Source organism: Temnothorax nylanderi, unplaced genomic scaffold (assembly GCF_030848795.1).
Source record: "Temnothorax nylanderi isolate EJ_2023f unplaced genomic scaffold, tnyl_v1.0 TNYL_tig0110_pilon, whole genome shotgun sequence".
Taxonomy (NCBI): domain Eukaryota; kingdom Metazoa; phylum Arthropoda; class Insecta; order Hymenoptera; family Formicidae; genus Temnothorax; species Temnothorax nylanderi.
The window spans coordinates 287978-315892 of record NW_027249172.1 but is presented as its reverse complement, the minus strand read 5'-3'; the positions used below and the strand labels follow the sequence as shown (position 1 = coordinate 315892).

The window sequence follows — 27915 nt, the reverse complement described above, 5'->3', positions numbered from 1 at the left end:
ACTATTATAACATTTATAATAATTAATTACTGTAAATTAATATAATTATAAATTAATAGTTTACACGATAAATGCGTTTGTTGCTGCGATTTCGAACAATTATACATTAATTGACATTGAAAGCTTTCTCGAGAGACCTCATATGTCTTTAAGAAATATGAGAAATGCGGCACTCTCCGGTTTCGCGTCCTCTAAACGAACAAACGTAATACGCGACACTATCACATTCATCGCCGTTATTACCTCCAGTTAATCGCGAACATCCAATTACGCGGTAGACTTTTATTTACATTTTTCTCGAATGCTGCTGGAGCGCTTCTTTTCAATGACGTTCACCGTTACAATTCCGTTTTAGCTGTACGTGCGCGATTCATCTCCGTGCATCCTACGCTTCGGAACAACGACGATTATTAAGCATGGCTTTCCGCGTCGCGATTTTTCCGCGAGGTTCATGCGGTATCGAGCAAAACCGCCGCCGCCTGATCGTAGATCATTCTAACTAGTAGGAAGCTCGGGATTCGCTGGCAGCGATTTATGAATGATGCTGATCCAATTACTCAGAGAAACGCATAAATCATGTGCTAAAATTAATTAGCCGATAAGTAGAAAAGCCGAGATCGAGCTGCGAATAGCCAGTATATTTCTTTAAAACGTCATAATCAATTGGCATACAATAGACGACCGCGGTCGTTTATGTTGCGCTTGATGATATTTATTATTATATATTATAAATTTAGCATGTATTATGTGTTATTTTGAAAGCTGATCAGAAATCTCAATGACTTTAAATGCCAATTTATGATAGATGAGTTCATTATTGATTAGCTTAAGGATGTTGAAATACATTACTAAAAATAATAGTTAATATATAAAATTTAAGAACATTTTATTTATATAAAATATGTGCAAATGTGAAAAGATAAATTAAGACATTTTAATAAAATTTTTAAAAATAAAATCTGTAAAGTTTTGTATCTATGTCTAATTAAAAAATAAATTACATTTAAAAAGTTTTAACTGTATTTGTATGGAATTATACTTGTATACGATATATATGTAAAATATAACAATAATAAAGGGAAGCTTTTACACGTGTAATGGAAAACGATCTGTTATGAATAAGATAAATTGTCTATCGAAATAAATAATAAAATTATGTATCGCGCGCGTTCTCTAAGCTGGGCAAGAGATAGAAAGTTTATATATTTTTAGCTGCCTAATTAGATACTTTGCCTAATGAACAATGTTCGAGCTGATTATTATTATTATTTCAAATAGTACGTTTATACAATTTAGGTGGTTGAAATTATTTTTAATCGAGTTCTTTTTACATTCTGATTGAGTCTCGTCGGCGCGATTTCTCAGGGTAAAGGGAAAAAGGAGGATGGTTTTGTTATAGTAAGCGAGCAAACGGCCTGCGAACGACCCATTAAATCGACCTGTAAACGATCACGCCCCGACAAGGAGATAACGATTCGTTCACGGTATCTCGGCGCGCTACTGTGGCTAATCTGTCTATTGTTCAAGATATTGCGTAACCGTCACAAAATGTGACCATCACGTCCTCGATCGCTGCAGTGATATTTTTGTTCAACGTGACGCTGTCAGATCCTGTTGATAGATGACGAAGTTTCGATTCTAGAAACACATACGAAAGTATGTATATAGCAGAAGACTGATGACTTTGTCTTCTTCACTTGATGGGAATCTATTCTCTTACAGCTCGTGAACCAGTTTTTAATAAAAAAAAAAAAAAGAGTTTCCGTGCTCGTAATTCGTTGCAATAAGATTAGCGCTTTGAAACGCGACATGGAATTTCTGAAATATTGTTATGTAAATATTGCTCTCGAGGGAGAGAAAGACTGAATTATTCAACGCAAAGTTCCGTTCGCAGGATCTCCACTGAAATTGCATTGTATAATGGTATAAGTACACATACACATATGTGTCATGGGATTTCTTGATACGCGTGTAGCATTAGCGTTGGGAAATGATTTCTCACGTAACTAATACGCTCTAATCTGGATTCATATCGTAACCGGCACGACGTATAAATTTGCGATATCGCATGCATCGCAGAACTCGAATTAGCATTAATACGATGCGACATCTTTTCTTTGCCTAACGACTACCTTCGCAAGTGATTTTTAAATTCAATCGTGAAAGACAAGAACAAATCAGAATCGAAGATTAAAATTTGAATTTTGTAATCCGACAGGTCCATCATTGTAACAGCATGTAAAATTGTGTAAGCAGCAAAATAAGCAATCTCTAACTACTTTTCAAGATAAAATATTATTCTTTCGTTTATTTCAAGATAGATTCTTCGCGAAAGGGATAAAACAAAGAGAAAAAGGGATGGGAAATATAACAAAATATGATGCCGCGCGTCCCGGACAATCGCAAGCGGACATCACCGTCGGGATCTTCCTCGCTTCTGCGCGCGCCACGATATTACTCGAGGATCTATAAATCATTCGGGTCACATCTCGATCCTTATGGCCTCCGTGTCGTCGTCGCGCGATGAGCGTAAACGCGTCACGTGTGGGTGTAAACACGTGTCGCGATGCGCGCGGACGGCGAGCAAAGCGCGTCGAGATCGGAAATCGTTGTTGCTTGGCTTCGGCGTGCCTGAATTTCTACCGATGCATATATGCAGACTATACCATCCTCGCATTCCATGCCCGTTGCACACTTGGCGCGACTTGGAATTCCTCCGTGAAAGCGATGGAGCGGCTTAAAGGACCGCTCACAGTGCGTAGACGGGTGGCGCGCGGCGCGGCTCGCTCGCTCTTTGTCTCAGCGAGGTAAAACAAAGGTATATACTCGCGCAAGCTGCGGCGCGGACTGCGGACTGCAACGAGTGCAACGCAAACGGAAACGATGTTTTGTAAACGCAAAATCGTTTCCTTTGACACGAAAGCGGATTCTCACGAGCCCGTGTGATTTCAACAACAATGTATATGGACGAACGACGACGCTTCGGACAAAACAAATTTTAATTAGTATCATATTAGGAGCATTTTTTTACATTTTTGATTAATTTATATATCTCATATAGCAGATTGAAATCGTTACAAGCTTTAGGTAAAGGTACTTCTTATAATACGTATAATACGGTGTCAAATGTATTATGTGTCTATATATTAATTTATTTATCGAATAAGCTTGATTATATGTTATTAGAATCATATGCCAATCGTGGATTTTGCGAAACTTTTGTTGGGTAATTTATTGCAATTTATGTGAGAATTTCGATTCAAGATGAAGCCAGGATGTGACGCTTTCATGAACAAACACTTCCGGCACTCATATCTTTCTGTTTCTTACTATTCGGGTGTAACAATTGGCTGTCTGATTTCCAAATTTGGATCTTTGATAAGAAAATTATATATGTAAAATATAACATTTTATACATAATACAATATATAAAATGAATATCGGAAGTGACAGCTTGTTCATGAAAGCGTTTGCGTTACTTTCCTTGTCTTAAATAAACGCACAATCTATTTACACAACAAAGGATTCGTAAGATTCAAGATCAACGATCGCAATAATCAAGTCTATTCGACGAATAAAAAGTTACATGTAATATATTTAATACCGCGCATCCCATCAGTAGCGTTTTATAACAAGTTACCTTTGTCTAAACCTCGCTCGACTAATTAGTCCCGTCGTTACTTCACCTATGATTTATCGCAAGCGCGCGTTGTGTAACTCGCGCGAAACAGTCTCGCAGGCTGCTGGAAAGCGTTCTCCACCATCTCCCGGTATAGTTATCGCGGTTACCACTGCAAATGTATTCTCACGCGGCTACATTTTCTCGGCGCGCGGGGAGCGCATCGCGCGGCGCGGTCGATTTTATTACCGCGTGTTTATGCCAATAATTCCGCATCGGTGTTAATTATTGCGTACCGTTATGCCGCCGGGGTGAATAATGTTTGCTACCGCACGTGGTCGCGCATTCCCGATGCGGAGTCTCGCAATTAACCGCCGTTCAAACGCATCTCTTACCATAATTACCCCCCCCTGTTACTTTTCCGCGCGACTGTTAAGTCAATGAATCGCGGGTAACTCCCATGCGTACAAGAATGCAATATTTTTTCGCTGGTTAGGATTTTTCTCTCAGCTACGTCGAGATATTCAAAGCGGGAATCGCTCCGAGTGATGAGACCATACGGGGCGGTGCGGCGCGGCGCGGCGGCGATCTCGACAATTGTTCCGATGAGCGCGCCACGCTGAATTAAATGTCATCTCGCTAAACGAAGTGCATCAAAGTGGCTAACGGTCCAGAGAAATTGTAGTTTCGCGTCGTGCCGCTGTAAATTAGATTTCTCCGGTGCGATAATCCGAACTGTCGAGCGTCATCCTGCGCGAATTCGTCCGTCCGTCTCCGCTTATTTATTTCTCTTTCTTTTTTCGAGAGAAGCATCCTTTCTTCCTTCCTCCTTCTCTTTCTTCTCGCGTCTCGTTGCCGCACGATCACAGATGTTCACGTATGTGCCGCGGAAAAGATACAGTTATACCCTCCACCGGTGAGAAAGAGAAAGAGAGCAAGGGGGAAGGAAGAGAGGATGGTACAGCTCGCCAGACGGAGGACCCGTTTTATAACCAGAGATTCATAACGGCATACGATCTTTACAATGGACACTCGGTTGGCGAGCAGTGACAAACGAAACGGGATCCGAATCGACGTATATTTCACGGGACATTGGCTCCTCGCGCGTATTAGATCTCGCGAGTTTATTCGCAGGAAGCTTTCGAAACGTGCGTGGAGTAAGAATAATTTCAGCATGTTTCACGGTCAATCTCGTAGATTGTTTTTTTTATAAGGAAGACATCCCGACGATATCTTTCTCTTTCTTCTTTCTCCAAAGAATATTTGTTTTTATCAAGAATAGAAATTTATGAATTTTTCTAAAGATCGGGGTAGCGACTCTTCACATTTTTATTTCTTTCTTGGTCTATAAAGAGAATGTTTTTTTATTCCTCGGCATTATTATTTGTTTTATATTTAATCTTTCTAGTCACTGTGGCAAAGGGGGATGGTATGGAGAAGGAGTGAGATTTCCAGGTGGAAAGTTTTTGGCCTTTAAGAAAATATATCGCGTACGCGTATCTCAAAATGATGCGACTCGACGCTACGCGTATCTCGACCAATAGGGCGTTACTCGTTTCTCTCGGTCGGGCATTAATGACTTCAATTTCCTGCGAGCGCACGTGTATCATCAACACACGAATCGTTTTCTCCGCGAAACCGCTCTCGATCGAACTCCCGTTCCAAGAAAGCGACTGACAGTCATCTCCCATGATCGATGGAGGTGACATTTATGCATCCTGCATGAAATATTCAGAACACGCTTCATTTTCTATGAATTGAGATGTTAGAGCGGTGAATACGAGAAGCTACATTCATTGCTGAAATCCTTAAATAGTTAAATTATAATCGTCTCGTTCTGCATCTGCTCCTCCGTACGTTTCTCTTGACAGCCCGGGTGATTATCGACGATCGATTTATCCCATTATCTCACGCGATTATTCTCGATGAGACCGCTTTCGCACGTCGAGTTCACGGCATGACGTAACGAAACACGTAATGAGCGGCGGATTAGGAACGGGTTCGCGAATTATTCCGAACGAAACCTGTCGCGAATCGATTTTAACCCGACTGTCGTCTTCAGCTGATCGAGTTAGAGAGCGTTTGTGGTACGATATTCAAATAATCTGGATCGTTGCTCGCTCAAGCGGTTTCCCACCAATAAAACAAACAACCCGATCCGATCTCACATTTATTATCGTTCTGGACCGCGGTTGCAGTCTCTCCCTCTTGCCTTTTCCTCTTCCTCCTCTCTCTCTCTCTCTCGTCACTTTTTTCCTTATCTTTTTCTTTTTCCTCTGGTCGCATCCACGGTAGCGATTCATCGCAGGGCGAGGTCTGTAATCAACATATATATACCGGTGGCTTTCCCGCTCAGATCCTGGTTTGCGCGCGCGCACACACGTCCTGAAAATTTTCCTCTTCCTAGATCGAGGTCATCCGTCATCGGGCCTTTTTTAATGTATTTTATGATGCGTGACGAACGAAGCGCTCAAATGTGCTCGATGAGAATGCGAGCCGATATCGGAACGGTGAAAATGTCGTAATAATTAAATGGGCACGTATGCGTTTTGAATGCCGCGTGAAGCACAGTGGGATGACAATAATAATAAGGAGCTTATAGTTTTGGAAAGAAATTATTGTCCGGCCAGGAGGCGGTTGGGTTTTCCCGATTTACGAAGGAATGTAGCGTGACTTCGGAGATCAAGAACTTATTTCCATATTGATTATCTAATAAACATAATGTAAATCGCGCACGATATCGTGATTACGATTCACGATGATACACGAGTAAAGTAGCTATTTCTCGGCCATCCGAACCGCGCACGCACGAACTTTAATACACTTTAAATGACCCTGGGCAATTCATTATTCATCGGGTTAGAATGTGAGATTATTACAAATCCCATGACAGTGTAGTTAGAGTTAGTATAGTTATTTGATGCCGGATAATATCATAATTGTTATCACGTACACGCCTCGGAGCGTAAATAGCCCTTACGTTTATATGCTGCACGCGTAAAAAGATAACAGAATAAATGTGCATAAAAACGGATAAATTCGCGTGACTTGAAATTCTTATATTTTATTTTTAATACTAGAACCACCGAATATTAACTATACTTATTTCTATATCAAAGGGGTCAAAATAAAAAAAAGAAAAATAGGAAGCAAATTTATAAAATTAATTATATCTGTATATTTTAATAAAAGTTAGAGAAAATTTTAAAAATTATGATATTTTATAAATAATTAAATAATAATTATTTAAAAAAATGTCAAATAAATCATTTTGACCCCCTTGGTTCAAATGTTCATCCCACACGCACGTACCGCTCTCGATTTGATATTTCGATCGGTTATAAAAATCGATTATAAAAAAATCTTCAAGCTCGTGCCGCGAATCCGCGAAAGCTCCGTGGCGTGTACAGGGACGAAATCTAGCGTTACGTACCGCGCGCGAAAGCTCGACGAACGTCCGGCTGGTTTTTGCAGCCCCCTCGGGGGAAATACGAACGTATTTCTTTCGCAATCGGCGAGGAATCAGGTATGGTAGACGGGACTGCATTTCCGGGCATCGCGCCGGGCTCGGTTAGCATTCCAGCGTGCATAGCTCCCGGAACAGTCATAACGGAAAAATCCCCCTGGACTTCACGTGTATTCCGCTAATGGTCGTCAAGATCGACGATCCGAGGTCCCGGGGATCGTGGCGCCTTCTTCTCTCTCGCGTCTCTTCCTCGGCGCGGCTCGGCGCGGCGCGTCCCGAACGCGTTCTCCGACTCTCCGCTCGAGAAGACGTTCTCCGCGCGCGCGCTCATCCGCGCGCCGCGATATCTGATGCGGCGGAACACTCGACGGAAAGCATTACGAGCATCGTGATGCTTACAATGTCTTCCTCCCCTCCCCCTTCCCCCCCCCCCCCGCGGTTCCCTCGCACCCCCTCGCAATCGCTCTCGCGATGACCTCTTCTCGTATTCAACTGTACCCTCTCAACCGTTGGCGCTCAGGACGACCTCGACTTTAATAACCGTGGAACACGGATCTGCGGCGTTGCTTCCACTAGACGCTTCGCGGATACCATTTCGTCAATTGTGCCGTTAAAGTAGCTGCTTTCGAATTGAAGGAAGAGTCTCGAGATGCGCGTGAACACGTCTGACTCTTGAAATTTCGGCATAATTAATTAAATTCTTGCGTCACCTCTGGAATAGAGGTGACGCAAGAATTTAATTAATTATGCCGAAGAGAAGAGAGATAAATTGATATTTAGTTGCCGGTTAATTGCCGGTGGAAACTCGGCCTCTCCGTTATTACGAGTCGATGATGGTATTAGATCTCCCGATATTTTTCGTTACGCAACAGTTCGACCAGACGGGAATAATCGTTTTAACGAGTCGCGGCACCTCGTTACGCTCTGCAGTACCTATCAATTTTCCACACAATGAAGCCGAGCCCTATGTACTTTTCTCGATGGCTCGGTAAGTTTGAAAATGCCTTTTCATCTCGACACCGAAGAGAATCGCGTTATTACCGCGCAATCGTTTGACGATGAGCGAATATTTCGTTTTGAAATGACCATCTTGTAAATCGCGTTACAAGTGCATTGGACATTTTTACGTATGTTTATGTATAAACGTATATGTTTAATTGACGAGGCGAGAGAATTTCGTTCTCGCACGCAGGTCGTAACGAGGCAGATGAACGACATTGCGTTCTCAGTCGCAAGATTTTCCGCGGTCGTCCTCGGCCTCGAAGAGCGCGGCGCCTCTTTGCGCATCCCACTATGTAATGTATCCTATGTGGAACGTACGTTACTCGTACATCGCTGGACGCACACGACGGGGAACGCGCTTCCATCGCGTGCGTGTTAAGAACGGCGCATTGTGCAATCGAATGTATTAATTATTTCTGACTGGTTAAAGCTATCCGATCGTCGCTCAAGCGGGACTTCTTACAAGGAACGTACATTCAACGAGAAAGACGATCTCATCCGGTGTCGTGTATTCGGTATCATCAACCGTGTATATTTCAGGCTAATAAAAATAGCGAGTCCTTGTTACATCGCAGACGTAATATGGGACTTCTGGAACTGCCTTTCCGTAAAGTGAAATTTTCTTCTCCCCCTTTTCTTGCACCACACATTTATCGCATGATCACATATAACAGTACCTATAGAAAAAATTAATGAGAGAGAACGTGCAACATTTTTGTTCCTATTGGGAAGAGGAAGAGGGGAAAACATACAACACATTTTTATTCCCATTAGGAAAGATTTACTTCAGAATAGAAAGATAACTCGACAATTTCAAAATAGGGGGGTTCCATCATAGCCTCGTCAGCGTCTAATCGCTAGGTAATTGCGGCCTGCTGACGATCTAATGTGTATTACGGAAATCTACGGTTGAGTATACGGTGGCGAATTGTTTAGAGGCCGGCGGTAGTAGCCGCGAAGGGATACGGCGGTGGAGGAGCGTGGGCCGTTTTAATGCTATTGAAGCGCACCGCGCGCGCTTGCATGTATACGTGTGCCGGCGTAGCGGACGCACGTAGATGCGCACATATATCGGGTAATCCACGCGTGCACATGTGGTGACTTAACCGCACTCGCGCGCGGGTCAATGCCTCGACGGTTTCCGAGTAGTAGGGTACGCACTTACGACGCGTACCTTTTCCTTCGCGTTATACCCAAGCACGCGTTTCAAGTGTACCCGCATACGTACGTACGCACGTGTTCGTCGGGGGCTTCCGTGAGGGAAGTCCACGCGTGTGACACCCGAGAGTAGAGCGACATCGGATAATCCTTGAGAAGTTAGCGTGCCGTTCTCAGAATTTCGATGCAATTGATTGAATTCCTTACGTTCGAAAACATAATTTTATGGAAACATTTTTACGAAAAAATTAAATTTTTATTGCAAAATTTTCAATAATTTCTCTCCATCTTTATATCACGATCCCGATTAAAATAAAAAGGTTAAAACATGAACTCTCTGTCTAGATGTGTGTCTCGCATAACAAAAATACTTAACATTTTGTATTTATTTTTTATATTTAATTATCAGAATTTTTTTCTTCAGCATACATTTTTAAGCACAGGCTTTTTGGGAACTCTGGAGTTTCCTATAGGAAAGAGCCAGAGTCTCTCTCAGTTCTGGCGAAATTCTGAAAACAAAATGCTGACTTCATAAAAGTTCTCATTGGAATGCATTGAGATATCAAATCAATATTCATAAAATAAAAGTAAGCAGATTAACTGAAATTAAGTAATTAAATAAGTATAACTAAATAGCACAATTGTTACAATTTTGTTTGTTTTTCTAAATCAGTTATACATCTTACACGCATTATACACTGTAAATTTTCCTACGACAGTTTCATGTTAATACGTATATTATACGCGATGGAACATCCGACTAGAAAGTCAATCGCGTGATACAAGATTCACAGCGCGGCGTTTAATATACCGGTTGTAACGCGGCGCTAATGTTACGAATAGTAACCTTTAAATCGAATTACGGGAATCGGTGATTACGGTTACGGTGGTGATTTGTAAGGTCACGACGTGACCATCAAACATCATGGTACATCTCCGATCCACTCGGCTTGCCATCGAAGGCATCGATGCACGATCATACGGTCGATCGTGACCGCGACACGATCGTATAACTCCCATTATTATCATGGGGCAACCTAGAAAACTAAGCATCCGTGGTCCCTGTCCTCGTAATGTTATACGTGGTAGAATCCATTGCACCGCGCAGCAGTCGGACCGTGAAATGCCAGAGCGCTCGCGAGAGGAGTCTCCGCCTTTATCTCAGATACGGATAAGATTGTATCTGCATACCGGACAGGTGCGCAGGTGTGAAACGCAATTACCGGCGCGATAACCAGAATCTCTCGCGCTAATACAATTGCGATTATTACCGCGAGTAATCGCGCGAGATCATCGTGACGCTGCGATATAAATCGCACATTCGAACGAAGCGTCAAAAGTTAATGATGGAAGACCTCCTTATTAATTAAAGTCCTCCTTATTGAATCAATTTCTGATGGCGAGTTCTCTCTCTTTCTCTCGATAAAATATACATCATATATTCATGAAGAATTCGGAAATTTATCGCGAAATTCTTTACGCATCTTGCGATTTTCGGGCTCTCGATCACGAGATGCGTATACTTACGTTTCTCCAGAAGAGAGGATAAGCGAATTTCTCAAGAATCGGGCGGAATGGAAACGTAGAACGAGCGAAATAGCGATGAAAATTAATTTCCATTTTTGTTACAATAACGCATACAGTGCTGGTATACGCGCCATCGCCTCCGTCCTGGCGGAACGCACCGCGTGAGTGAGGTACCGTTTGAAAATACCACGAAGCAAATTCCGCGGAATCGCTCTACAGCACGGACGATCGACAGCGCGAGCGCGATGTGCGTGACTCTTTAATTAAACACAACGTTCTGCATTGTATGAAAGTGACCAAGAAAGAGATGGCATTTTTTTTCAAGAAGAACAATGCTCTTAACTGTCTTGAGATTTTCCGCCTCGCGCTTTCTTCGAATCGGATGCGGTAGGAATTCAATGTCACTTCCGCTTCTTCATTCGCATTGAATTGCGAAACGTCAGAAACGATGTTGCAGGAATTTTGTCCTTGCATTATACGTCGAAATAAATTAATTCTTTTTGCGTATCGTCATGCGTGGATTAATATAATATAGCTATGCGCTTTTACAAATTCTCGTAAAGTTTAGTTTCATAAAAAATCTGGAATACACACTGTTAAAGGATGAAATTTAAATACCTCGACTTAAATAACACTTTGTTATTTTTAATTACCATATATGTCGAAATTTATTATTTTAACACAAAATAGTATTATTTTAACTTTATTGGTTTAGTTAAATTAACGAAATATTGAGTAAGAGCAGTGACGACCTACAGGAATGGTAAAAAACGACTCAAATTGAGTATAATTTGATACTATGAATTTAACTGTGCATACAAATTGAATTGTATCTAATATATGTGTAAAATAAGAAAAAGAGTAGTTTTCCATCTTATTCTAAAATATAGTTTTAAAAAAACAATCAATGTTTCAAAAATGCTATTAATGCTACTAAAATTACTAATTTTGGTATACAGAAGAAAAAAAATTCACATTCTTTTAATGTTTCTCTCGTAAGCAGCAAAAACAAGGAAAACATAAGTCAACCTTTACTTCGTTTTGATTTCGTTGTACTTTCAATTTTAAATACACGTTTTTTAAGTAAACAATAAAATAAAATCGTGTACTTACGTAACTATGTTAATATGTGTCTTTCTTTTAAGCCGAAAGAATCATACTACCCGTTCACTTTCTGAAGCATTTTTTTCTGTGACTTTTCAGCGAGTCGGACATGGCGCCCAATGCGGAGGAGGAACTGCTGGTTGTGAAACCATGGGGACCGCAACCGGAAAAGGTAAGGCAACGCTAAGTAAATTACGGTGTACGTTACCGATGTTAACGAACACGCTGAAAACGATTGTGTCGCACGTCGCCGTCGCCGCGTCGCGGCGTCGGCTTCGCCGGCGTGTAAACAGGCGCGGAAGCTTTATGATGTAACCGGAGCCGCGTTAAATAGCCGTTCCACGACTTCCACGGCGTGCGACGACCGGCAGGAAGTTTCCGATTAGCATATCTTTCAACTTTGAGTAAATATACATAGGAGACAGGCCAGACCGGCATCGGCAGGACGACCGATCTTCATTTTGCGCTACGCACACCGTGAGAACCCCATCGCCTCTTTTAAACCTGGTTCGAGCGCGTACGACAAGAAAGAGGATATTAATATTAAGAGAATAGAGCTGGCCTTGCCGAGCTGAAGTGGCAAGTCACTTCCCGCCTTGACCTTGTCGCTAACGGCATACGCGCGCGTACAGCTTGATTATATATTGCACATGGTGTCTCATAAATATTCCCGCATGTCTTTCCCACTGGCTTATGATATTTTGCTTTTTGCATTATGAGAGATAATATATATCTCATACTGTCACACGCGCGATTAATGAACATCAATTTCCGCGATACAATTTCTCTTCCAATTAAACCAATATATATGTCTTGATATCGCGATCATTAGCGAATCTTGCTCATGTGCGTTAAAATTTATAGTTTATACAAGTTTATTTTACAGCACGTAATAGTCGATATTAATATATGCCGTGAGATAACGATAATTATCCATGAACAATTTAATTAATCAGGGATAAACGTATCTGTTTCGTCGTTTTGTCACATCCGTGTTAATTCAAAAACTATCCAAAAGGCGGATCGCCGACGTAAGTAGTTTCACTTTAACGCGCATGAAAGTCGCGGATTTTACGAGTGTTTAGATCGAAATTGCTCAATTTCGTCGGATGAAAATGGAAATCGCGGACGGACTCGAAATTAGATCGACTGTGACGAGATATCGTATAAGTATGTACGCGCAGCCATACGATGATGTTCCATCGTTGCGGGAAAGTCTCGGCGGCGATTTCACTTAAATTGCGGAAGGGACGCGTAAAATGAATGTAAAGCTGATGGCGTATCGAAAGTGTTGTTATTAACACTTTCGATAAATCATCAATTTTATAAGCCGCGTGCGCCACACACACACACACACACACACACAACCTCGCGTTTTTTACTTTCGCTCCAAGTTAGAAATTTAAAAAGAAGCGGAGGATAAAAAAAATAGCTCGTCTTCTTTTCCCGACACGAAGCGCGAACGTATCCCCCGTAAGTTAATTAATAAGCAAGTTATATTTATGATCGTAATTGCTATAGAATCTTATCTCTCATCATCACGATGTCACGTAAAGACAAGCCAAAACGAAGGCGACGTCGGCACGCGTCGTATCTCGCTGTAACGAGATCCAATCAGGAACGTTCCTCGTGGATATAATAACAATAAGTACCCGAGCGTGATTGATCGTGATTGCTAATGATCCTCACGTCGTGTAATCGATTTAAATTCGTGCTTTCTAAAAGCCATCCAATGTTTTTTTCTCTTTTATTTTTATCTTATAATTGCTATACTGCAGTTTTACGAAATCGCCGGACGATCCAGCTGTAATTTCGCTGATAATACCCGTCGCATCCGATCTTCGAGATTTCCGACATATAATCTTACAAGTCCGCTGTATAAAATCAATACTCGGAAAATTCAATGCAAAGAATAACAGAGAATGTTTATTTTCGAGACGATGTGTGCGGGAAAGGAACAAGCGGGTCTGAGCGACCGATCGGGGTAGACGTGGTGCGCATAAACAGTGTTAAGAAATTATATCGAGGTATTCTCATTGTCACGCTGCGTTCTCCGCTGTCATAAATAGTGTTTATTTACTCGCGAGCGAGAGCCGCGGGTGAATGCGATCGACCGCGACAATGCGATATCCGGACGAGATGTACGACCGCAAACCAGAGAGGCGAGAATATCGTGGGTTTTTCGATTTCCTTTCTATTTTGTTCCCCCCCTTTTTTTGTTCTTCCTTCAAACCTGCACCTAGACAAACTCCTACAAACTCCCTCTGTATTTTTTACTATTTATGCATCAACGTCTGCTTCATTTGTACGAATAAAAACGGGATAATTTTAAGGAATTCTCTCATATAGTTTATTTAATTGGGAGTCTCTGAATCTTCTTCAACGATCGCGCTTGCTGCGACTTCTCAAGACGGCTCGTTCGATTAACCCCGCGCGCTGCCGTTTGATAAGCGTGCGTTATATTGAAATAGAAGAACCGTACGCGCTTACGGGAACGATTCATAATGTAATTGACTCATTTGAATAATTTATACCGCTTCCGTGTGCGTCAATAGCGGATTGCTTCATAATTTATACATTCTGCGTTAACCGTAAGCATGAAAGTAAATCAATTTTACGTAATTTGTTCGCGTGGAGTACAACAGCGCGTATTAGGAAGCATCGCTGATTAGAATCGCTTCCCGAAACACTTAAAAGTAAGAAAGGCTTGATGTATGTATTTTATTGTCGCGACTAAAACGGAATAAATTTATTCGCACAAAGTATTCAGTTTTGTGATTTTATTGATATTAATGCAAATTAACGTTCATTATTGCATAAATGAATCGATTTGTCATGCACAAGAATCTTAGATTAACGACGCGTTTTCTTTTAATTACAAATTTCTTAAATTCATTTAAAATTTCTTTTATCTAAAACACAAATTTGTCTAAATATATTTTAATCTATTCGTACTGGCGGAAATCAAACCGTATGAGCAATTGCTTTTGATCATCGATCCTAGTTTCATCGCCGCGCCGCGCCGTAACCGTTCTCGTAGCAGCATCCAGCAGCTACCGCCGCAACTTATGGACAACGAGAGAAAACGATAATCACTACGATCCTATCAATTTATGATCGGAAGCGCCCTGAAATTAACCGTAGATATCTTCCTACCCTTCGACATAAATATTTCATACGTGTAAGCGGCAATAATTCGTGTGCTCTTCAAGATTCACTCGATGTACGAGATACTGACACTGTAATACTAATTCTGTATAGATCAATTAATAAATGAACTCTTCAAGTTAAGACGACATTTCCAACGACGATCATTTCGTCATTATTTTAATGATCTTATAGAAGGGCTTTATTTCGTCACAGATAAAATCGAATTATTTTCAATGTGATAGAAAATGTCATTAATCATATAAGCTGATATTTCATGGAATAAAATATAATTTAATAATTTTCTTTCTAAACAAATGATCAAACTGTTCGTAGGAACGCTTAAGACCACCCACGTATAATGCCGAAGATTACGCTATCGCACTGAGACGATGGGGAAGACGCCCATTAGGAACCGTTCAAGACTCTCAAGGTACTCTGCCGTCGACAACCAGTTCGAGTTCCGGTTACGCATCCGGAAGTGGCGAGATGACCTTGAGACAGTTCACGTCAGTCAGCGAGCTGTTAAATAAACTCAGAGCCGATCTCAGACTCGCCTTTCCCAGGTCAGTGCCCTTATGATACTAATCATTTGTCACTAACAAATATTATAATATTGATTTTTGCTAATTTTTTTCTAATATTTATTAGATAATATATATAATAATTATTTGCTTATCGATATATTTAATTTTGATGTGAATTTGATGATTTTTTTTAATATTTAATTTTGACGTAAATTATAAGTATGATTTAATTAAAAAGCAAAGTAGTTTCAAAAAACAACATCTGAAGAATTTACTCTGTATGTGTGGGCGGCTCACACACGTAAGTTTATCTACGTGCGTATGCACAGTAAAAAATTTTGTGTCAATGGAAGTCCACTCTCAATTTTGTGTTAAAATAACTCATTTATCGTGTTATTTTTGACATTTAGAAATGTTATAAATGTCGATATAACATTTCTAAATGTCAAAAATAACACAATGAATGAGTTATTTTAACACAAAATTGAGAGTGGACTTCCATTGACACAAAATTTTTTACTGTGTGTATATGCCTGTATAAGATCCAAACATAGGAAAATTAAGCTTGTCAGAGATAGAAATAATTTTCTATTTTTTGTAGCACGAATAACTTGCTTACATTTTTGCATGAATTTTCCTTTTACAGAGATAAATTTGTTTATAAATTATTCTGCCTCAGACATTTTTACCTACAGTGACGAATGCTATTTATCTTTTGAATTCTTTTCTTAATATCATACATGCGTCGCGTTTTTTGGCTATTACCCGATTACAAGGAAAAATTCTACAGGAAACGATTACCGCTCATTTTGTAACGCGGATTCGTTCATTCTCATATTCTCGGAATATAGCGAATTTCTGAAGGTATAACACGCGAGAAACACACGCGGAAGTATGAAGTAGGTATGAATTATTTGCGAACGATTAAAATAACACTCACTGTTCGTGCTCTCTAGGTGGAACTAATGAGTGAGATGTAAGATATTAATCTCGCGCGAGACGCCAAGTATAAATCGAAAACGAGGCAAGTATTCAGAGAAACTCGGACGATGCAGAAATCCAAATTCTCACATTCGCGCTTTCAAATCCGAAAATTCTTTAATTTCGAGTCGTAACTCATCAGGGATAATATATGACATATGCAAGAGAAATCATCGATCGAATATTCATCGGACGATTAAAAAAATATACGCAGAATCAGTTTACAGTTACCTTTTATGGCTTTTCACGGGAGAAGATAGGCGCGCGAAACGTTCTAGCTCATCAAAATTCTTTCCTCTTAATCACTTATAACACTTATGTTAGTCGAGACTTGATTCACAACTTAAGAATTCTTACATTCATGGAAGCGTCGAAAGGGCAACGCTTGAGGGAAAAAATAAACGTCTTTTTAACTAGACAAAAATAAAGCTCTTTAGATAGATACAATCAACTGAAATAAATTAAAGGCAAATAAGAGCCAACGGCGATTTATTTCTCAGTTGATTATCTATTTTTAACATAGAACAAGTTAATTAAGCAAATAAAAAAGTCTCTCTCTCGTGTTATACTCTTGAACCCGCGAGCGAAATGTCTCTCAAGAATTAGTCACGATTCTAAACCGGTACGTCATAAAAATTATTTACACGGTTGCAAAAGCGATGCCGAGGGCATGATGCGCAACCGTGCGCAACATTCACGTCTGTTAAGTCCGAGGATGATTAAGAATCGCGCGTTAACGTTAGAAAATTTTGCCCCCCCCGACTGTCAATGCTTCACACCGCTAAAGTCGGAAGATCGATGATGTTTGTCTCGCGCCGAGACGCTCGGGGCACGTTTGTTCACATCGATTCGTATAGCGCCTGTAATCGCGGCCACGACATATAGCTAGCTAATTGGTCGTAATAATTAAAGTCGCGATAGCAATCTTGTTTCTGGCTAAATATAGCTTGTAATAATTTCAGCAGACAAACGCCTAAATTGGTGGCGCAAACAATGATAATTATTTATCCTCTTCTAATATTATAAAATTAGTCTGATTAGCCTCAGACTCATCCCGGCCGGCGATTTGCAACTGTAGGAATAAATAATATATTCAGATATGAGATTAAGTACAGAACACTTTACCGCTAAATTATTATTTTAAATAAAAATTTCGATATGTCTAATAATTAATAGAATACTGTACGTGATCTTCTTCTTTTGTAATATCTCATTTCTCGTGCATACATTTCATTTACGTTGGATTTGTAATATAATTTTTACAAATCCATTGCCTCGATATTGAAATGAAAAAAATCACTCACCGGCCGATGCGCAACAGCGGAGTTGTAAGTTGCAGCCCTGCGTTGATCTGCAACATAGAAATAGATATTTTTACATTAGCAGTGTCCAAGATAATCAATACTTAAATAATTATCGCGCCCGTTCGATTTTTAAAACGATTTTAGCAGGTATCTGATTTTAAAATACTACAGTGCAAAAAACAATCGCGGCCGCAAGCGGCTGCATATATATCCGCGTTAATTCGTTCGCATAATTCATAATTAAATCGCGAAAAATCGTGTAAGTATAATATTACGATCGTGCGAATAAAGAGAGGCGCGACCGCGCGACGCGACGTTCGCGACGTAATCTTTTTCTCGCGTATGCCGGAGATCGAGCTCCGATCGAAATTGCGCCGGAGTAGGTACTTATAAACCTCGAACGCGGTTTTGTACGAGTATAAATTATTCGAATATGTAACGGGCGGATCAAGTCGCGCGGTCGCCGAAGAAAGTGGCGGAATCCGCCACAGGACACAGCAAAATATAACAAATGAATAATAATGCTACTCACCCCCGGTTGCTCCGCCGTCGCCCGATGCCTCACCCAGGCCTCCTCCTCCTCCGCTCGGTCCTCCTCCGTTGGTCCCGTTGTCGCTTCTCCGTCGGCTCGCACTCACTCACTCACGACGCGGCGACGCGACGTTCATGCGCGAAAATCGACGATATCGTCGCTTATGATCGCGCGACACTTTCAACACGGCACTCCCGGTATTAATTTCGCGACGCGACCCGTATATTTCATTACACGGCGACGAAAGAATCACGGCGGAGAAGCTGCGAAGGAAAGCTGTACGATCCACTCGACGCGCGACGCCCGTGATGCCCCGCAGCCCGCAGATAGACGGTAGTAAGATGGCGGACAGAATTTCGTAAATCGTGCGGCCAACTTCACTCGCCGGACTCCGGAGCAACCGTCGCGAGAATGTTACCACTTGTTGCTCCCACTTGTACTTTTCGCACTTTGAACAACGAATATATTACAATGTCGAGATTACTTTTACGTATTGTAATATAAAGCGACGTAAGGAATAAATGTATGAATTAAGATCAAAGAGAAATATGCCGCGAAACATGCCGCGAAACATGCTAACGGAAAATAATACGATCGCTACTTTGCTGATTGCGAGATCACTTTGACGATTTCGAATAACCGCAATTAAATCATCGATTTGCGAACATTGTGCATTGTGCCTCTACGATCACCAAATATCGAAACACGATTAAATACGTACAACGTTAATAGAGACGTGATCGCTAATTAGTAATTAAACACGTCGCGGCGTCACTCGATTTACGGTCCGCTCGTATCTTTTATCCGCGTTCCGAAAGCGATTCGATGCGATCAAGTTTAGGTTGAGAAAAGCGAGATCGTCCGAAAGAATGTAATCGAAAGTTAATATTATCGAATATGATGTATGTACTACCTCGGTATCCGTATCAATTCCGCGAAGCATATGTATTAAATAAACGATCGACATATCACAGTTTTTCGTACAGTGTCTAAACCGCCGCGCCGGAGTCCGACGGGCGACGATGACGATACGTATACGTGCATACGTGTATTCATGTATCGGGGGAATGATGGGCGCCGCGCGTCGCGCCGCGGCTTCGCGATAAACACGAATGATGGGGAGGGAGTGGGGGGTGTTGACTGCGTCGCGCGCGGCGCGCGGTCGGCCGTTCGGCGTGCCTAGTCAGCTTACCTCTCCTCCATCCCCCCCTACTCGTGTTGCCGAGAATCCGCGCTATCCGCGGCCCCGTTCTATTTTCTATTATTATACTTACTGATTGTACGCGCATATATAATATCAATTAACGCGTAAACGTTTCCTGACATATATATATTCGTTGTTCAAAGTGCGAATAATACGGGTGTGGGAGCAGCAAGTATAGCGTCCTCGCGACGGTCGCTCCCTGGCGAGTGAAGTTGGCCGCGCGATTAACGAAATTCTCCCCGCCACGTTAAGCCTATTCTACAACGGGCGCAAAACGCAAAACGCTAGCCGCAATGTGTCGCGACAGCCAATCACCCGTGGTACTCATTGACGCTTCTGATTGGCTGTCGCGACAACGTTGCAGCTAGCGTTTTGCATTTTGCGTTGTAAAATAGGCTTTAGCGTCTACCTGCGAGAGTGCGAGACATCACGGGTCGACGGGCGTCGAGTGGATCGTACACCAGCTTCCCTTCGTAGCTTCTCCGCCGTGATTCTTTCGTCGTCGTCGTGTAATTAAGTACGCGCCGCGTCGCGAGATTAATACCGGGAGTGTCGTGCAAAGTGTCGAAAATATCGCGCGATCATAAATCGACGATGTCGTCGATTTTCGCTCGTGAACGTCGCCGCGTCGTGTCACGGCGTGAGGAAGGTCAGGGAGTGCACCGACGGATCGAGATGCGACAACGACAACGGAGACCTGCGGAGGAGGATCTGGAGGACTCTGGAGGAGCGAAAAGAGGAACAGGAGGCCTGAGAGGCATCGGACGAAGGCGGGGCGACCGGGGCGACCCGATGAGTAATTTTATTTTGCTGTCCTGTGGCGGGTTCTATCCTGGCCACTTTCTCAAGCGCGACTTGATTCGCCCGTGACATGATATTCATTACACGTACGATACTGTTTCAAGGTTTAAACTCCGGCCGGCGCAATTTCGATCGGAATTCGATCTCCAGCGCACAGAGGAGGGATATTACTTGGAGGTGATGTGTATTACGCCCGGACGATCCGACGCGTTCAACGACGATCGCGATTCGCGGCTGTCCTGAAATTAAAGCCCGCGACGTATCCTGCCGCTCCCCCGAGATGAACGATTTACATGGCGAGAATGATCTACCGTATACGCTTCGCTCCGAGAGAAAGAGAGAAATAGATGGAGGAGAACAGCGAGGATCCGTTAACTCGGCAGATGATTAAAGACGATGCTCAGCATTAAATTCTTCCACAGTCTGTCGCCGGTACCAGGGATGTTTTAAAAGAAACGTACGCGCTGTTGATGGCTCTATCCTCTCGCGCGCGCGCGCGCGCGTCATATGGCGGACGAGAATGTCCCAGATAAATGAGTTATAATGCGCTGCGCGCCTCTCGATGTCGGCGTATAACCCGTAAGTAGCGGCTTCGGATAACCGAATGCCGATATTACGGCTAACTGTATAGTGGCGCACCGCTGCAAATCGATCTGGCCGAGACGCGCATCTTCCGTCTTTCGCCATGGCTGAAACAGCTGAAACGACAGGTGTATCATTTGCAACGAAACCTTATTAGAGCCCTCTAATTGTACTTTCGCGGATTCGCTGTACGCGCGGCTCGTACGGCGAATGGGTCCTCGAGCAAGGACTCTTTCGTGACGTTTTCATTTATAACGGTAATAGTTACAAGTAGACTTCTCCATAAATTATATTTTTCGAAAATATTGCTAAGTATGTTATGTAAAATTATATGTATACGTCTACACATACATACAAAGAAATACAGACGAGGTATTTATCGTAACAATTTGCATAATTTTCTAAATACTTGATAATTGTAACTACTTAATAATCTGGTAAACGGTAATTTACTAGAACACAATTATAAATGAAATGAAATAGTTTTTATCTGACGGTATAAGATGCAGTACTAAAAACTTCCAAAATATTTTCTTTAAATAGATCACACCGTGTCGATTAAAAAGTAATCAAATTTAAATTTACATAAAGAATTGTTTAATGTTTTTTAGGAATTTGAATTTGCATGTGTGTACTATTATCAATATGTATCAATCATTTTTTATTACTATTTTTTATATTAGCCCAGCAATTATATGTATCCTATAATTAACATATGTACGTTAACACGGTAATATTGAGTGAATAAATCTATGCAAAGCAGATCTATTAAATCCAGTAAATCTAGTTTGTACTACTTCACTTTATTTCTTGCATTGCTTTCATCAATCAAAACAGTCATCTAAAGTGAAGACATGTCATACAACTTTCTAGTAAATTTACGGTCGGCGAGTATATATCTTCTTAAAGGAAACTCGAAAAACTACCATGATTCAACGGAAGTTGACATCGTATCAGAGGATGATAGCGTGAAATTAAAATCACTCCACTTTCTCCTGATAGAATCTAGTTCGCTACTTTATTTATAATTTATTTCATTTCCCCGTGAACACGCGCGGAATTGTTAAATCCTCGTTCAAATCCCAAGACGGCATATATATAATAGAAACTTGAAAATTGTAATGACTTATTTAATTGATAAAATATACATAAGTATGAAAATATTACAATTATTGATTTCCTTTATTTAATATAATAGAAAAGCATATGAAGCAAAACTGTAAAACAAACTTGCTCTTTTCGTTCTTTCGAGTCCTGTTTATTAGGAAATTACCAACAGATTCTTTTCTTAATTAGATATGTAGTTATAGCGATAAAATCCGCATATAATCCGACAGAAGAGATATCGTTACGCTGTATTTTTATTATGATGTATTTTTTCACGCAGCAGCGAGCACAGAAAGGAAACGCGCACGAATGTAAGAAACGAAGATGGCGATGTACGAAATCTTAACAGAGGATTCTTACGTTATGCAAAACAAATCGGCCGTTCGATTAGTCTCCGAGAGTTCATTTTAGTCAATTTAAAGGAAAAAAGGGAAAATACGTAAAAATGTATGAAGCGAAGGGAAACAAAGAAGGGAAAAATCTTTCGGCCGTTTTTTCTCCTTTTTTTTTTCCTTCCCTCCCTTTCTTACACGAGCGAGTATTAGTCGCCTCGAAGGCGAAGCCTCGACCGGGCACCGAACCCGCCGGTACACTCATAGTCCACAGGTGCTTCCGCTTAGCGTAATAACGAATGCATAACCGCTTCCTAGTACACGCACGATGAAAAACGAGGAAGCTTTTTTCCCCTCTCACACGATATCAGACACCGCTGTGCCGTTGCCGGTCTTTTTGCGCGGTGCACGTCGATACGTCTGTCATTGTTTGCCCGCGCGCTCGTTCGCCCCTTGAGCACCTTCTTTCTCGCCGGTTACACCTCAGTGGGTTCCACGATGTGGTTCTTGTATCTGGTTTCTTCATTGTCCTTGAAATGTGTCGAGGTGCACTTGTACCTTGTTCATTAGTCCGCCGTGCAATTATGACTCGGTTAACTCTATCGCACTTCGTTCGTCGATGAGTTCTCGCATATATTCTATAACGTATATATTAATGCATATCTATATAATGTGTGTATATATTAAATTAAATTAAAGATTGATATGAAATCAATCTTTAATTAGCTAAATATTACTAAGGCAAACCTAAATTAAAAAGAAAAAAAAAGAAAAATATTTTTTAAGATTCTACGTACCTATGTTTAATTAATAAAATTTTCTTTTGGTTTTCTGCGGCTTTATTATAATTTCACGCAGGTTCTAAATCGTACAAAACAGATTTAAAATCAAAGTAAAGGATAAAAACTTGGCGTGTCTCTCTATGCCTGTAAAATTACGTAATAAAATAAATACTTTGAATTTCAAAAAAAATTACGCAAGATTGTCGAGAAATAGACTCGTAATGAGAGAATTATAATAATGTGAGACGGCACGAAAACGTCATTTTGTCAAGCGATAAGCAATAACATTACACAAAAGGGACCAACACGTACACGCTATCATAGACGTTACTTTCATGAATTATATGCATACATTATCATACATTTGTACGTGTAATATTGGGTTTATCCATCGCGATCGAAACACGTTGCCGTTATCGTGGATGTTTTATGCTTTATCAATATTCATGCGCCATGTGCTGCCCAGTGATACGTACGTATCGAGGCTTCTCTCTCGGCCGGTCTCGACACTCGTTCTTTTGGAATATAGTTGTCCGGTTTCATCGAACTTTTTACCAACGACATCAATCTGTTCTTCGCTACGCACCATTTATTTGCACAAAATGCTGATTGTCAAGAAAAACTGCTTTTTTCAATATAACGTAAAAAAAAGAACGAAAGAAGATAAAGACTATTTGAAAGAAAGGAATCTGTCTGTAATACTTAAATATCGAGATAAAGAACTTATATATATGTTCGGTGACAGTCACATGTGTTAGTTTTTCTCTTTTACTGTCACTCTCATCGTCTACGAGGGCTTTCGTTTTCTCCGAACGCGGTCGCCGTGGCATTTTTACGGCGCGGGCAACAAAAGCGGATCCTCTGTATTTCGTGCACGTACTGCGCCGCGGTATCGCGATACCTCGCGCATTATGCATAATACGCCCGGTAACATAATGCATCCATTGTTAAGAGGGAAGAGAGAACCGCCCGTCTTCCTCTCCTCTCCCTCGCCTTTCTTTGTCGTTAAACGCGAGAGACGTCGACCGCGGCGATATATAGGAGGCATTTAATACTCATTTGCATGTCCCCCGTGTATTCGATTCACCGCGTGTCACTCACACACTCACGCGTGTGGCTGTTTACAGCAATTTCCGTCTGGACAAAGCCCATTTCGAGGAACATTTTTTCGGCAAGTTATGCGCCGTAACGCCGGATGTCTTGTACTGAACATTTATCTACTGCATTCGAGCCACTCGCGCCTCCGAATATTTTTTTCAACAGCTTTTAATGCTCGATTCTTCGTAAACCGACGCCGTTGTGGTATCGTAATATTCACTGTACTTTCGTTCAATGGCTAAGAATCGTTTCACGGGATGAAGTAACGAAGGCGTTATTCTCAGAATTGTTTTTTCCGCGCGAAATTGTGCCAAGCGAAAATGCTAATTGAAGGGATATGTGGATAAAGGTGATATGTTACGAAAGTTAAATAAAGATACTCCGTGCCGATATCATCTTTCTTTTCACTTGCATTTCTACCGTTACTGCAAAATACTACTTTATCTGTCTTACTATATAATAATATTCAAAGGTTTAAGTGTTTCATACCGTTAAAATAATATTATACAGAAAAGAGACACGAAATGAATGACTTGTTGCCCATTTCTACCTTCAATTGGTAATCACAGGATCTCGCAGCTTCTTATTAGCCGAAAAACATGTCGATCGGCCATGGCGGTTCTTAAATTTACGGTTTATGCTTATCATTTTCTTTCTCCCTCGTTCGCCGCTACGTGTTGGCGAATAACGGAATGTTGCGCAACGTTTCCGAGACTATAAATGGCACGCGAGGCCAGGAATGGTCCTTCTTTGGTCCTGAACGCTTGACAATGCAACGGGACGCTCATGCTAAATTTGGTACAGCGTGAAACACGTAAAATGCCTCGCGATCAAATTTGTTATTCTCGATGGAACATTTTTGAACGAATGAATAAGACTAAATTTTTCTTTCAGCACGATATTCCTCGAAGAAATAAAGAGGAATTGTGTTCGTGAGAATTAGAATGCATTTTATTCGCCTGAGGAGAAAAGATAATCTGCAGTCTCTCAATGAATGATAGAGATTTTCATTATACGATTGTTTTCACAGAGTGCCCGGACAGCCTGAACTTTGATACGTACAATTCAACACGAATTCTCGTAAAACGCACGAAGACGAGGCCATCTCCTCTCGATGCCATCTCTTTTATTACGCCATCGCGTGTCTACCAAGCAGCCGCGCGATTAAGGAAATTAAACCGATCGGAGGAAGTTGGAAAAAACCTTAGCAATTACGATAGATTCGATGCGCATCGTTTCCACAAAATCGGAAAAAAAAAGGATCGCGAGTACTCGCGCGCGTATGGACTTGTCACCGCGTGACAGGTATAACGTGTACTTTCCCGTCCTCACACCTGTTTACCTTAAGGCGTTTGCGGGTAATTGTAAAGGGAAACCGTCTCCGCGTAGTGTGCTCTCCTGGGCTGAATCCCGAAGACTTTCGCAAAAGGACACTCGGATCGATCGGATCGGAGATACGCTAGTAAAAGCTCGATTTATGACATGTCGAGTTAAAAACGTCGGATCGATGAAGGATCACGTGTCGTCGAGCCTTTTATCGACGATTAGCTTTGAAATACTAATTGTTCGATGATAAAATTTGTCTCGTTCGTTTTAACCGAGCGAGATGAGTCTTGTAGAGAGATAATACACAGAGGAGGAGGAAGGTCTTTATCCGCATGGTGTAAATATGAATTATAGTACCTTCGAATAAGCGATACTCGGATTCTTACCGAGTCGTGCGTGATGAGAAGGCTATCCCCGCGGCGGCTCGGACACAGGTCTCTCTTGTAATGTCTTTGTTAATATATTCAGGAATCGATGATGATCGATTCCTCCGTCCAATCACGAAGTCGCCCTCTTCGCTCTCGTGGTGACAATCTCGGGGGGGAAAAAAAACTCGCTGAGCTGCACGCGCATAAACCGGATCGGTTTTCTTGCCGAGCGAGAAGCTCCGTAATTATGTAATTACTAGCTTTTTTCTTTGTATTTTAATATCTTCAACGCTTACGCGACGATTTTTGTCCGTAGGATAAGAATGTTATTACAACCAGTATTCATTGGCGTAACTACCGGTATGTTTAAGTTTAGACGAGAAGTCCCCTTAGCCGTAAACATGTAATATCTGAAATGGTGTACGCTCAGTGGCAGAATCGCGGTTCAAATTTGCAGAACGACCGGAGTCGCTCCGTATATATTCCGTTTGTATATATTTTCCAACATCGAACAGGTTTTCTACGGTTTAGAAATTCTCGCCTCGTCGCTACGAGTCGCATGACGCTTATTATTATAGATCTGTTTTTTTGTAGTTACATACTTTCTGCATTTAAAATGAAATAGGCGGGTAAACTGGACATTTGAGAGAAAAAGAGAAAAAATTACAAGTCCAAAAAATTCAGTTGCGGAGAACAAACCTTTGGATATGCGACAACAAGGCGAGAATTTTCTAAATTGGCAAACATTGAGTCTGATTTACGTTTCGAAATGATTGTTTGTTTTCTTTTCTCAATTCTAGAAATTACAGTTTCTTAAATTTTGACTTTCTAAAGATCCATTTTATTTTAACGCGCATATATATATCGGTGACTTTATTCCCAGACTTGTACTTATGTGACAAGTAAAATCATAGATTACTAAGAGTATCCTTGTTCTTTTTACTTGTTTTCCCATTTCACATACATATAGTTACACTATTATAAAGTCACGTAGTAAAGTAATAAAAAAGCAGCATAAACGTTAAGAATGTGGAAGTGTTAAGAATAGGGACGTTAAGAAGATGGAGATTTGTTATAATTGTTACAATTGTTGAGATGTCGGAGATTTTTGACCACACATCTGATTTTCCTTTTCAGCTTCGTGCAGGAGTTCGCCTCGCCGCCTGCGGATGGAATCACCTTGCTGCTGGAGACCTTGCGCGGCGTTCAACTGGCCCAAAGTTCACCGCCGATTTCGGGACAGACCGGACCTAGGATCGGCACCAGAAGGGCTGCCCTGGACGAATTGGGCTGCGTGGAATGTTTAGCGGCGTGCGGCGAACGATGCGCCGATGCGCCACGGTTACTAGTGCAGGCGCAACCCGGGCTCTTGGCTCTCGCAGTCTGTCTGACCAGTAGTCTGAACCGGTCCAGAGTTCTGGCTCTTCAGGTAACAATCGCCACTTCCGCTCGCGGTACCGTTAGATAAAAAGAATCGGTTATAGAGCCACTGCGTGTCGCGCGAACGCTGTCAACGCGAGACTCTCTGTCCCCTTCCACGATATTGCAGATCGTTTCCTGAGATGTTCAGTTTGCATCTCCAGATCCAATATATTTTTGCCAAGCATAATATAAATAATATAATCAATTTAATTATACATCAAAAACAATGACTTTGCTTCGCCAGTAAATATAATTAACGCAGGCAGTTTTTAATCAACTGGCCACATTTATTGAATTAAAATCACTCAGTGTGGTTTTAATCACACAGTTGAGTTGGATTGATTAAAAACTACCTGTGCGTTAATTATATATTTCATTCAATACAATTATATATATTTGATATTTCGCTTTTAATTTTTACGAAAGCGGAATACTGCTCGTCTCGAATAGCGGAGTGACGTCGAAAGACGATGTAGCGGTCTACTTTGGTCATTGTGTCATCTTTTAGCATCACTCCGCCACTCGG

At 41.3% G+C, this 27915-nt stretch overlaps 1 protein-coding gene across 4 annotated transcripts in view; it reads left to right on the top strand.

Annotated features, from left to right (window-relative positions):
• Mwh (multiple wing hairs) overlaps nucleotides 1–27915 on the top strand; it is a 65813-nt gene that overhangs the window by 32550 nt on the left and 5348 nt on the right. For all 4 annotated transcript variants that reach the window (XM_071712433.1, XM_071712435.1, XM_071712434.1 and 1 more), the window contains 3 exons: nucleotides 11976–12048; nucleotides 15360–15589; nucleotides 27105–27396. In XM_071712433.1, coding sequence (XP_071568534.1) covers nucleotides 11976–12048; nucleotides 15360–15589; nucleotides 27105–27396 — 595 coding nt within the window. The remainder of the gene's footprint in view (nucleotides 1–11975; nucleotides 12049–15359; nucleotides 15590–27104; nucleotides 27397–27915) is intronic.